At 49.5% G+C, this 13516-nt stretch overlaps 1 protein-coding gene across 10 annotated transcripts in view; it reads right to left on the minus strand.

Annotated features, from left to right (window-relative positions):
• The window catches only part of EP400 (E1A binding protein p400), a 114677-nt gene that overhangs the window by 92943 nt on the left and 8218 nt on the right, over positions 1-13516 (minus strand). For 9 of the 10 annotated variants that reach the window (XM_082641629.1, XM_082641635.1, XM_082641637.1 and 6 more), the window contains exon 2: positions 1121-2489. In XM_082641629.1, the coding sequence (XP_082497755.1) occupies positions 1121-2455 (1335 nt within the window). In that variant the 5' untranslated portion in view covers positions 2456-2489. Of the gene's footprint in view, positions 1-1120; positions 2490-4942; positions 5105-13516 lie in introns of all 10 variants that reach the window. The other variant, XM_082641630.1, reaches the window with a different exon arrangement.

The following is a 13516-nucleotide window of genomic DNA, read 5'->3' on the forward strand; positions in this document are numbered from 1 at the left end:
TTAGCTATATCAAAAAACAGAATCGGCTCCACCAACCCAGTGTACAGTACACAACACAAAGGCACGAATACAGTGCATCACTGTGCACCTCACTGTCGCCCTGTCTGATCAGCTTCCTTTTTAGGAAGTACCAATAAAGGGACCTTAGGAATCACTAAGGTATTGAGAATCCCAATTGGGGAATTTATTAAGTACCCATTCCAGGCACCCAAAAAGTTCACTATCTAAAAAAGATTCTATCTTAAATACCATTCAGTAGCTGTGTGCAACAGTGTGAGTTAAACACGTGATCTCAAATCTAAGACTACATCTAAAAATTGAAAAAATTCTCAGTTGCTTTGCCATAATAACCATGTTTTAATCATGAAGATACCTTATAAATGTATCTAGTGATTTAAATCATAACTGATATACTGTAACAAGCCAGTGATTCAAATCCCTTCTTTAAAAATGACATTCATGGGGCTTCCCTGGTGGCACAGTGGTTGAGAGTCCGCCTGCCGATGCAGGGGACACGGGTTCGTGCCCCAGTCCGGGAAGATCCCACATGCCGCGGAGCGGCTGGGCCCGTGGGCCATGGCCACTGAGCCTGCGCGTCCGGAGCCTGTGCTCCGCAACGGGAGAGGCCACAACAGTGAGAGGCCCGCGTACCGCAAAAAAAAAAAAAAAAAAAAAAAAAAAAAAAAAAAGACATTCATGGTGTTGAGAATCCCAACGGGTGGACGTACATAAGTAAACTGTGAAACCTGGGGAATGAGCGGGAAGGTGTCCGCACCCCTGGCTTCTGCAGGCCCTTGGGGGCCGGCCAATCTCCACACGCCCAGCAGAGCACAGGGGAAAGCTGGGTCAGGCCGGGCTGGCTCCCCAAACCAGGGAAGCACCCCTGTTCTAAATGCATCGGCGATACTCACAGCACCGCTCTGCACCATCCTCCCCACTAGAGCAGCTCTTTCCTCCCATGAAGGAAAGAGCAAATGCATCTTCCATTACTCCTGGATCAAATCCTTATGAAACCGCATCTTACGAACACCCCAGGCTCACAGATCACGGGCAATTCACGGTCGCCTAGACGCACACCCAAGCAGCCCGGCCTGCTGGTTACTGAGCCGCCGCCCCTCACCTCGTCATTGATGACCTCAGACTTCTCCTCCTCCTCTTCCTCCTCATCCTCCTCCTCCTCCTCCTCCTCCTCCTCCTCCTCCAGGTCCAAATCATTCTGCCTAAGATAAGCTTGTAACGGGGCATAATGTTTCTTCTTAAAAGCTAAGAAATCCATCATGTTTCCTTGAAGGTGTTGCAAGAAGAACAGCTCGACCAAGTACTCCTTGAAGGCCTCCTTCAGAGCCTCCATCTCCCTGTAGTGATAGTCCAGGCACTGCTTCCTCATCTGAGCCAGCTCCTGGGAGGCCGGGGGGATCTCTTCCAATTTCCTGGGAGCCTTTCTTATCCCCGCACTCCCCGCAGACGGGACAGGAAGGCTGGAGAGGCCCGGGGGCGCTGCGGTCCTGGAAGGGCTGGTGGGGGGCGGTGGGGACGTCATCCCAAAGGCCGAAGCGCCCCCGACCCCAACCCCGGGGAGCAGAGGCCTGGTCAGCGGAGGCGCCTGCAGCACCTGCTGCTGCTGGATCAGCTGCCCCTGGATGAGGCTGCTGATCTGGGGCGGCAGGCTCGTCGTGGCCATGTGCCCGGGGCTGGACAGGGGCTGCAGGCCGGCCCCGCCTGCGGCCGCGGGGCTCTGAGGCCCCAGGTGGTGGACGGTGCCCCCCGACTGCGCATGGGGCTGCGAGAGTCTCCGTTCTCTGACCGTGATGGGCGCCCCCGTGTGCTGCAGCTGGACCTGGGCGCCCGGGGCCATCTGCGCCAGGCCCGAGCCCTCTTGGAACACAAAGTGGCCACCACTGGACGGGCTCAGGCTGATCTGTCTCACCAGCACACTGGCGTCCACGAAGCCCCCGGTGGGGCTGCTGCTGCACAGGCCCAGGCCGGGGCCAGGGGCACCCGCCCGCACGCTCTGCAGGCCCGGTCCCGGCCCGGGGCTGGGCTGGGTGGGGCTCTGAGTCTGCACCTGCTGGGACAGCGGCGAGGTGACCTGGATGTACGATGGAGACCCGTGCTCAAATCGCCTCTGCTGCGCACTGAACTGGAATCCCGGAGAAGTGGGGCTGGGCAGCGGCAGGGGGGCCAGCGTGATCTGGGGGTTCCCTCCCACCACCGGCCCCACATTCTGAAGGGCGATGTTCACGCTCTGCCCGGCCACGGGGCTGCGGTTCATCAGCTGCTGAACTTGGTAACCGGGGGACTGGGGCGCGGACGGGCTCGCCGCCGGCGCGAAGGGTGTGGCGGGGGACTGCGGGGGGTTGGGACGGGCCTGCGGCTCTTCTCCTTCGCCGCCGGCGAAGGCCCTGGACCTCTGCAGCTGGTGCTGGACGTTCTGAGGGCCGCTGCCATGGTGCATGATCGCCCTCCTTTTTATCCAACTTAATGCTCTCCTGAAAAATCAAAGTTAAAATCAAGTTACTTACAGGCAAATATAACCATCTGATCACTACTTATTCTGAGTACCATTTAGCAGCACTGGACAGACGCTCTGAAGGCATGTTCCCACCAGAATCTGATACAAACCACTGTCTTACTGTCATCGAGCCCGACGAGATGGCACTGGAGACCATCTCCTTCAGCACAGAGGAGGGACGGGGCCTTCTGGGTCACTGCTGTGCCTGGGGCCAGGACATGGCCTGGCAGGAGCAGGTGGGTGTTCCCAACCAGCTCCCGAGGAAGCTAACTAGCAATCACTTGCTTAAGACCAGAGGGATCTGAACCTGGTGCTGGCGCTCGCGACAGGCATGTTTCTTCCTGGGAGGCTATTCCTCGGCCGGCGGCCCTGCTCCGTGACGCCACGTGCTGGGGCAGTCCGCCCGTCTCTCCCAGTGGAGGAGTGGCGCCCAGGAGGCCGCCAGAGGCTCCCAAGCATGCCACCGTCGCATGTCATCAGAACAGAACCGCCGCTCACCAGCTGGCAGTTCTCATGAGCATCTGTGCGACGCCCCTGCGAACACCCCAGGTTACTTGAGTGTGAACACACAGAGCCCCCATCCCGGGTCAGACTCTGCGCTCCTGGGGGAGAGGCCCGGGCCTGGTGGCAGCCTCGCACCTCAGCCCTCTCTACGAGCTCACCCGGGGGTGGGGTGGGGGGGCAGGGGCGGGCGTTTCCTGAAGAAAACCTCAGGAGAGAAGGGAGCGGCCAGGACGGGAGAGTCCCCGTCAGGGGTCCGCCAACTCTCTGGGAGCTGGGACACGGCTTTAAAGGGGCTCATGGCCCCAAGAGTGCTGAGGGCCGCGGACTAGGGAAGGGGGCAGGAGAGGGGACAGGACGCTGAGAAAGGACAGGAGGAAGCAGAGGGCGAGCGGGAGGAGGCTAATTCCGAGGTGAGGCACGGAGGCCGCCCACAAGGCACACTGGGCTGGAGCCTCGCTGTCCGCAAGGGGGTGACCCCGCTGGGAACAGGACGACAGCCGCAGCCTGTCTGCTCCCCACTGGCTGGGTCAGAAATATCCTCCCCCTGGTTACAATCCTCAAGTCTTCACTGACACACCTAGCTCCCAATTTCTTGGTGTTCCTTCCAGCCCTCCCCGCAAGACAAGCAGGAGCATCCTTTCATCTTCAGGGCGTCACTGTTATTTTACGGAGAAAACGGACAAGGGATGAAAAACATTATAAACCGAAAGTTACAAGACTTAAAAAATGGAAATACACATTTGTATGAATGCTCCCACAGTCCCAGGCCCCTGGCTGAAACACACATATGTATGAAATCAAGAGCTACAGAACCCATGGGTGCACAAGTGAAGGCTGAGGAAACATAAAGATCAGTGCCTGCTTAGACTAGCAGGAGAAGGCACTCTCTGCTCTGATGACCGTCTCTGAAGATGGAGTCTAAAGACCACAGGCAAGCTGCAGCCAACACATCCAAACGGGAAACTGGGACCACAGCCTTAATTATCAACCCAGGAACCTTCTCCCACCCTCACCCCCAGCAGAGAGCCCAGCAACGTGGGCGGGAACTGTGAGCTGTGGGACACTCAAGGGCGGGGGACTCTGAGGCATGCTTATTGCTTTCAAGACGAGCTTTTGGGACTTCCCTCGTGGTCCAGTGGTTAAGACTCTGTGCTCCCAATGCAGGGGCCCGGGTTCGATCCCTGGTCAGGGAACTGGATCCCGCATGCATGCTGCAACTAAGACCTGGCGCAGCCCAATCAATCAGTCAATCAATCAAGTTTTAAAAAAGAGCTCTTGTTCCTGATCTTTTTAAACAAACATTATGAGGAAGATTAGTGTAGAACAGACACAAAAATAGAATAAAAAGAATAAACAAACACATTAGGACATATTTTGGATTATTTCCTTAAAATACATTCCCAGAATACCAAAGATGATCAATAAGAGAGAACGAAGGCCAGAAAGAAACTCTCTCACGTATAATAATTTACAAAACCAGGGGGAAGGTAAGAATTAGGGGGAGAAATACGTTGTGATGGCTGACCTGTTGAAAAAATGTGGACGGAGACAGCACAGATCTCAGAGGGCTCAGAGCTCAGAACGTGCCTCACAGGGTGGCCCACAACGGTGGGGAAGCAGCCCCATTACTTTGACCTACTAATCCAACCTCTGGGAATCACTACGGAAATTCACCTACCAATTTTTAAAAATTATGCATAAATATATTTATTACAGAATAATACAGTAAAAGTAAAAAGAAGTGTAACCAGAAATATCCAGTATTCAAGTTCTAGATGGAGACTATGTTATAAACATGGAAAAGTTTTCCAGATATATTATTAAGTGAAAAAAGTAGCATACTAATTGTACAACTTAACCACGACTCTGTTAAAGATATAAATTAACAAACTATCTACTGAGACATACGGAAACATAAATACTGACCTTCACCTGGCGAAGGAATAAAACACCTGGAAGAGCCACACAACGCAGCTGCCTCAGCAACGTAAAGGCCGAGCTACAGACACACCCACACCACGAGGACGCCAAGGAGCACAGCCAGACGCAAGGACCACGGACTGCAGGCCACTGACATGACAAGACATTCTGGAACAGGCAAAACCACAGGGACAGATTAGACAGACCCTGCCAGGCTGCAGGTTGGGGAGGAGCTGAAAAGGCAGGAAGGAACTCGGGGGTGTGGAACTGGTTCTACACTTGATTTGGGACGATGGTTACAAGAATGAGTGTGTTCGTTCAAATTCAAAAACCTGTAAACTACACCTCGACTTTTTTTTTTTTTTCTTGTGATAGGCGGGCCTCTCACTGCTGTGGCCTCTCCCATCGTGGAGCACAGGCTCCGGACGCACAGGCTCAGCGGCCATGGCTCACGGGCCCAGCCGCTCCGCGGCATGTGGGATCCTCCCGGACCGGGGCACGAACCCGTGTCCCCTGCATCGGCAGGCAGACTCTCAACCATTGCGCCACCAGGGAAGCCCACACTTCGACTTTTTAAAAAGGTTCTGACTTCAGTGAGCTTACAGGCAGGTTGGAGGAACAAACCCAATCAACTATAATGTAAAGAAACCGCTTATCTAAAACAGCATCCTCCGGAACATGGTACAGGTACCCTGGTGGAAAGCAAAGCCACCATCAACGGCCAAACAACTCCTGAACTGGTGATGGCGATGTCCCTAACTGTAAGGTCCGCCAGCAGCTGCAGCGGGCTGTTTGGCTCATGGTTTGAGGAGGACACCACCCAGGAGCAGGCCGAGATCAGCGGGCCGCATCAGCGCACCACCGCAGCCTGCAAGGAGCGGGGACAAGCCCTCAGACCACTGCGCGCAGCGCCCACCGGGGCCACGTGGGGCTGGCGCCGTCTGTGTGGCTGCTGCTCGCTCAGGGCAATGCTGACGTCACGCAGGGGCACATCTGGTGCCGGGAAGATGCCACCCTAAGAAACACCTACCTGGGCCCCATCCTTGGTGTAGGGCAGGGGTCCCCAGGTCAGACTGGAAAGAGTGAGGGGGGAAGGGCTCGGGAGACTGGGTCCCGATAGCAGCTGCTCCCACCCCCTCACCCCCCACTGAGGCCTGGACGTGCTCTCAGCCCCCCAAGGCCTCCCTCCCCAGCTTCTCTTTCGGTGCTCCCAGAGTCCAGGCAGCTAGGGATTGGGAAGCCTCTTCTCCCCTTCAATGAGCAGGGAGCTCAGGTCATGAGCCTTGCTCCCTTCCCAAACCCATCTCCCTCTCAGCCCCCTCAGCGCCCCGGATGGATCCGGCCCTCCGGCCAGGCTCCCGCTTTGGGTAGTTCTGCTACGTCAATAGCTCCCAGGCTGGATGGAGAGTGAGGAGAAGGGAACGAGGAGGAGGGTGGATCAGGGCTTGGACACACGAGCATGAGCTCAGGGCAGAAGGAACAGACAGAACATGACGGGAGTGAAGGGAGCACAGATAGTGTCTGGGAATATTTTCAAGTGGAAACTCCAGAGGGCAACTTGGTAGCAGGTACACGAGTCTCACAGCACATTCATGTCTCCTGACCCGATAATCCCACTTCTAGATCAGCCTAAGAAGAAAATCAGAGCTGTGTTCAATATACAAGGATGTTCACTGAAATGTTATTTGTAGCAGAAAGGTGGCATGCCCGACGATAAGTATCAATAAATTTTGATACATCTATGCAAACAGTATTAATACTCAATATGTGACAGAGTACACTTTGATTCTTCCCTGCTACCTTGCTATGCTTTCCAAGTTTGTCCTGAACTGGCTTGTGCCACAGTCGTTAGTGATCTTCACCGAACACTCCGATTCTCCCGCCAGTCACAACACTGGTGTGCATTTCCCAGCCCTGGACTGGGTGGTCACGTGACACACTTTGGCAAAGACAGGGGCATGCTGTTTGCCACACTGACTTGGTCCTGCTTGGCAGTTCACAGGAGCACAGAGATGAGGCCCCGAGGGAGCACAACAAACAAGCTAACTGCAGGGAACACGTGGCGGGCACTCCGCCCTGTGTTGGATGCCAGCAGCGCCTGGGGCGCACCTGCTAGCTGCAAGAGCCAGGCATATCGTGGCTGATCCAGCACATAAAGAAAACAACACATGAAAACAGACTCACAGATACAGAGACCAAACAGGTAGTTGCCAGAAGGGAGGGGATGAGAGGTGGGTGAAATGGGTGAAGGGAATTAAGTGGTACAAACCTCCAGCTATAGAAGTCATGTGATGTAAGGTGCAGCATAAGGAATATGGTCAGTGACACCGTAATAAAACTTTGTACGGGGACAGATGGCTACTAGACTCATCACGGTGACGGTTTCATAATGTGCGCACATGTCAAATCACTAGTACACTTGGAACTAACACAATATTGTACACCAACTATATTTCAATTAAAAAAAAAAACTTTGTTATAGAAGAGACGCCACACCCTCCACTCTAGCCCATCACACAAACCCCCACAGTTCTCTGCCTTAAGACACAAGACCCCGCTGACATATCTGTCCCTGCCTCCCTGCCACCTCCAGCAATGGTCCACCCGGTGAGCCTCTCAGGGTTTTGTGGGGCCCACAAATTCGTGCCTCACCAAGAGCTGCAGACCAAAGAGAAAAAGGCCTCTCACGGACAGATGCTATTTTTAAAACTCTCTGACTGTTGTTGAGATTTTTTAAAATAAGAAGTCATTTTAAAGCATTACTAAAGTTCATAACAGCTTTCTGTAAAGCTAAAGAATTATTTTTTTTATCACTTATTTATTTTTTTATTTATATTTTGGCTGCTCTCTGCGGCATGTGGGATCTTAGTTCCCTGACCAGGGATCGAACCTGCGCACCCTGCAGTGGAAGCACTGGAGGCGCGGAGTCTCAACCACTGGACAGCCAGAGAAGTCCCGAAGCCAGAGAATTAAAATCCAAACTGTCTTAGATCGATCCATTCAGAAAAATAAAAGTCAGATCTACCCCCTGAGCCCCGCCCACCCCTGCACCTCATACCATTCACAAAAATTACTCGGGGGGCGTAAAATCAAACCATAAAAATATTTTGAAACATATGAGAATATCTTTATAATCCTGCAGTGATGAAGAGTTTCCTAAACATGGCGTGAAACCTAGAAACAATCTTTATTTTTAAAAAGCATTAACAACTGACAACCTTGCTAAAGAAGAACGTTACAAAAAGTCAGATTGATAAAAAATATTTGAAGCCTATATGACAAAAGGTTATTCATCCTTAAGAATTCCCACAAATCAAAAAGAGCCAAACAGCCCAAGAAAAGAGGCTATAAACTAGAAATTCTACAAGAAATTCAAATGACAGATAAACATCAAAAATGCTTAACCTTGGGCTTCCCTGGTGGCGCAGTGGTTGAGAGTCCGCCTGCCGATGCAGGGGACACGGGTTCGTGCCCCGGTCCGGGAGGATCCCACATGCCGCGGAGCGGCTGGGCCCATGAGCCGTGGCCGCTGAGCCTGCGCGTCCGGAGCCTGTGCTCCGCAACGGGAGAGGCCACAGCTGTGAGAGGCCCGCGTACCGCCAAAAAAAAAAAAAAAAAAAAAAAAAAAAAAGCTTAACCTTATTAATAACAAGATATGAAATAAAGTGAGACAATTATTTGTTGTTTGACAGGTTAGTGAAGATCAAAAGACTGATAATATTCAGGTTTAGTAAGGCTGCTAGGAAATGGCGAACCCGCCCTACACAAATGAGGGAAGTAAAGCACAGCTATAGCTTTGTGGAGGGTAACGCGGCATTACCTATCACAATTTTAATGTACACTGATCAAGGAACTCCACTTCTAGGGATCTATTCACACAAATATACAGTTGTCCAAAGATGTTTATTATAATATTAATTATAATGTCAAACTTCAAACAATGTAAATGCTCACCTATAGGGAACTTTTAACAAAATTTGGTATAACCACCCCTTAGAGGCAGCCACTAAAAGAATGAGGAAACACTTGTACGTACTTAAGTTATATAACTTGAGTAAAGCCAAACATGTGTAGCATATATATTATATGTATATACGTTTTTAAAATCTCGACATGGCAACACATATATGGGCGTATACCTATTTCTAGCTCTCTCTGTACACGTTAAAAGAAACGTCTTTGGCCAAGCACAACAGCGTGCGGTGTAAGGGAGGGCTGTCTGACTGGGCTCACTGATGAACCACCAGCAACCAAAACAGTGCCTGGCATATAAGAGACACCCGGTAGGTGCTTGGTGAGTAAACGAGCGAGCAGGGGAAAAGCAGAGGAGAGGAAAGTGCTAGAATATTAGCGTGCTGAAGACCAAGGCCGAGGAGACAGACAGCGCCAGGGCTCAGAGGGCCATTACACCACCCTGGGTGGGGAGTCCCCAAGCCGCTCGGAAGGAGATGCTGGCACTCATGGCCGCCCTGGCTCTATGCAGACCGAAGAAACGGTTTTAGTCTGTATGACGTCATCTGCTGCTTGGGTTCATTTCAATTGATAGTTTTAAACCAGGAGATTTCACATAAAAAACGTAAGTTGTCAGCTTCATTCATTAGAAACATCCAAGCACTGGCCACACTGGGCCACATCCCACCCGGCAACGAGAAGCGGGAGCTGAGCAGACGCCCCGGGCCGCCAGGCTCACTGCGCTCATCGCCACAGTCGAGGAGCCTCCCACACCACAGCCAAGGGCCAGGCACCGCTCACCACCCAGGGAGCCCTGCTGTTAAGAGTGGGGAAGCGTTTCTATACTGCACCATCAAGAGGGCCATTTCTGAACGGAGGAAGCCCCCCACGTCCAATGCGCAGCGTCTGCATCAAAGAGCCCCTCACAGGCCATGAAGGTATGCAGAGGCAGAAACCAGAGAAGGCCTGGCCTGCCGGAAATAAGGCCAGCTCCACAACTTCCTAACGCAACCACCAACATCAACCAGAACCCAGGCTTGGCCTTCGTGACTAACGTCAAGACCCACCAAAACACTATGACTCTCTCTCTACAAGGCTGCTCACAAGTAACGAACCAAACGTCTGATTCATTTCACTCACGCCTAGCCTATATTTATGAAATGGGATTTTCTATTGCAAAAATCAGTAAAACAAAGTAAAACTCCAAAGTAAGACTTGAAGCTGAATTTTTCAAGCACATTCACTTGTAAATCCATCACTCATAATGAAAGAAACATGAATTAAAACTAAGCTGAAATATCATTTCTCATCTATCAGCCTAACAAAATTCAAAAGCCAGACAACACACTCTGTTGGTGAGACTGTGGGAACCAGGCCCTCTCAACTCTGCTGTGGGATGTTAAGCTGTACAGCCCTACAAAGGGACCTGGCACCATTTAGCCAAAACTACACATGCTCAGGACTTCCCTCGTGGTCCACTGGTTAAGAATCCGCCTTCCAATGCAGGGGACGCGGGTTTGATTCCTGGTTGGGGAACTAAGATCCCACATGCCGCAGGGCAACTAAGCCCTCATGCCACAACTACCGAGCCCACGTGCCACAACGAAGAGCCTGTACACCGCAACAAAGACTCAGCACAGCCAAAAAAAAGAAGAAACTACACATGCTCTTACTCTTCGACCCAGCAGTCCCACTACACATTCACCATGAATATCCACCTTCAAAATGAAAACACACAAGCACAATGTTTATTCACTAAGGCATTATTTGTAGACGCAAAATAAACTGCATGTCCATAATATTTCAGAGACTGGTTGACTATATTACAGTACATTCACTTAATGGAGTACTACGTAGCTGTACAAAAGAATGAGGAAGATCTCCATGAACTGGTATAAAGCAATTTCCAGAACGCATACTGCTAAATCAAATAAACAAAGTGCAAAAGACTATATATGAGGAAATAACTTTGTATAAGAAAGGGGAAAAGAAAGACAGACAGATGGACTAATGGAAGGACACAGACATACCTTTCCTGCATTCATTCATTCATTCATTTTTATTTTTATTTTTATTTGGCTGCGTTGGGTCTTCATTGCTGCCCGCAGGCTTTCTCTAGTTGCAGCGAGCGGGGGTTACTCTTCATTGCAGTGCACGGGTTTCTCACTGCAGTGGCTTCTCTTGTTGCAGAGCATGGGCTCTAGGCGTGCGGGCTTCAATATTTGCAGCACGCAGGCTCAGCAGTTGCAGCACGCAGGCCCTAGAGCATGTGGGCTTCAGTAGTTGTGGCACGCGGGCTCAGAAGTTGTGGCTCGCAGGCTCTAGAGCGCAGGCTCAGTAGTTGTGGTGCATGGGCTTAGTTGCTCCATGGCATGTGGGATCTTCCTGGACCAGGAATCGAACCCACATCCCCTGCATTGGCAGGCGGATTCTTAACCACTGCACCACCAAGGAAGCCCTGTTTATTTTTTTAATAAAAAGAATGCAGGGACACGGGTTCGAGCCCTGCTCCGGGAAGATCCCACATGCCACAGAGCAACTAAGCCAGTGCACCACAACTACTGAGCCTGCACTCTAGAGCCCGCGAGCCACAACTACCGAAGCCCACGCGCCCAGAGCCCATGCTCCACAACAAGAGAAGCCACCGCAATGAGAAGCCTGCTCACTGCAACGAAGAGTAGCTCCCACTTGCTGCAACTAGAGAAAGCCCGCATGCAACAACGAAGACCCAACATAGCCAAAAATAAATAAATAAAAAATAAAAAAAAAGATACATTCCAACAAACAAAAGTCCAGGACCAGACGGCAGCACTGATGAATTCTACCAAACATTCAAAAACGATTTAATGCCTATCCTTCTCAAACTCTTCCAAAAAAATGAAAAGGAGGCAACACTCCCAAATTCATTTTACAAGGCCAGCATTACCGATACCAAAACCAGACGAGGACACCACCAAAAAAGAAATTACGGGTTAACTTCCCTGATGAACACAGATGCAAAAATCCTCAGCAAACTGAATTCAACAATACATTAACAGGATAATACACTGTGATCAACTGGGACTTATTCCAGAGATGCAAGGATGGTTCAACATCAGCAAATCAATCAACGTGTTACACCACAGTAACAAAATGAAGGATAAAGATCATATGATCATCTCAATAGATGCAGAAAAAGCATTTGACAAAATTCAACATCCATTTAGAATAAAAACTCTTAACAAAGTGGGTACAGAGGGAACATACCTCAACGTAATAAAGACCACGTATGACAAGCCCACAGCTACATCATACTCGACAGTGGGAAGCTGAAAGCATTTCCTCTCACATCAGGACAAGACAAGGATGCCCCCCCTCTTGCCATTTTTATTCAACTCACTGTTGGAAGCCCTGCCAGAGCAATCAGACAGGGAAGAGGAGTAAAAGGCATCCAAGATCAAAAAGAAGTAAAACTGTCACCATCTGCAGATGACACGATATGATGTACAGAAAACCCTCAAGACTCCACCAAAAACCTGTTGCAGTTAATAAATGAATTCAGTAAAGTTGCAGGACACAAAATCAATATGCAAAAATCTGTTAGATTTTCATATACTAAGAATTATTAGAGAAGTTAAGAGAAAAACCCATTTACAATTGCATCAAAAAGAATAAAATACTTAGGAATTTTCTGGCCAAGGAGGTAAAAGACCTGTACACTAAGAACTGTAAGACACTGATGAAAGAAACTGAAGATGACACAAGTAAATGGAAAGATATCCTGTGCTCTCAGATTAGAAGGATTAATATTGTTAAAATGTCCATATTACGTAAAGCAATCTACGAATTCAATGCAATCCCTATCAAAATCCCAAAGGTATTTTTCCCAGAAATAGAACAAACAATCTAAAAATTTGTATGGAACCACAAAAGAGCATGAAAAGCCAAAGTAATCTTGAGAAAGAAGAACAACGCTAGAGGCATCAAGCTCCCTGATTTCAAACTACATTACAGAGTTTTAGTAGTCACAAAGTATGGTATTGGCATAAAAACAAACCCACAGATCAATGGAACAGACGGAGGGTCCAAAAGTAAACCCACACATATATGGTCAATTAATTTATGACAAAGGAGGTAAGAAAATACAATGGGAAAGAAATAGTCTCTTCAATAAATGGTGTTGGGAAAACTGAACAGCCACAGGCAAAAAAAATAAAACTGGACCACTATCTTACACCATACACAAAAATTAACTCAAAATGGATTAATGACTTGAATGTATGACCAGAGACCATAAAACTCCTAGAAGAAAACACAGGTGGTTAAGCTTCTTGACATCTCCCTTGGAGATTTTTTTTTTCTTTTTTTGTATCTGACTCCAAAGGCAATGGCAACAAAAGCAAAAATAAACAAACGGGAGACATCAAACTTAAAAGCACTGTGCAACAAAGAAAACCGTCAACAAAATAAAAAGGCCATCTTTTTACAGGAAGAATGGAAGAAGATATTTGCAAATCATGTGTCTGATACGGGGTTAACATCCAAACTATATACAGAACTCATGCAGCTCAATAACAAAAAAACAAACAATCCAGCTGAAAAATGGACAGAGGATCCGAATAGACATTTTTCCAAAGAAGAAACAGATGG

The sequence above is a fragment of the Mesoplodon mirus genome (genome assembly GCF_964341445.2).
Source record: "Mesoplodon mirus genome assembly, chromosome: 13".
NCBI lineage: Eukaryota > Metazoa > Chordata > Mammalia > Artiodactyla > Ziphiidae > Mesoplodon > Mesoplodon mirus.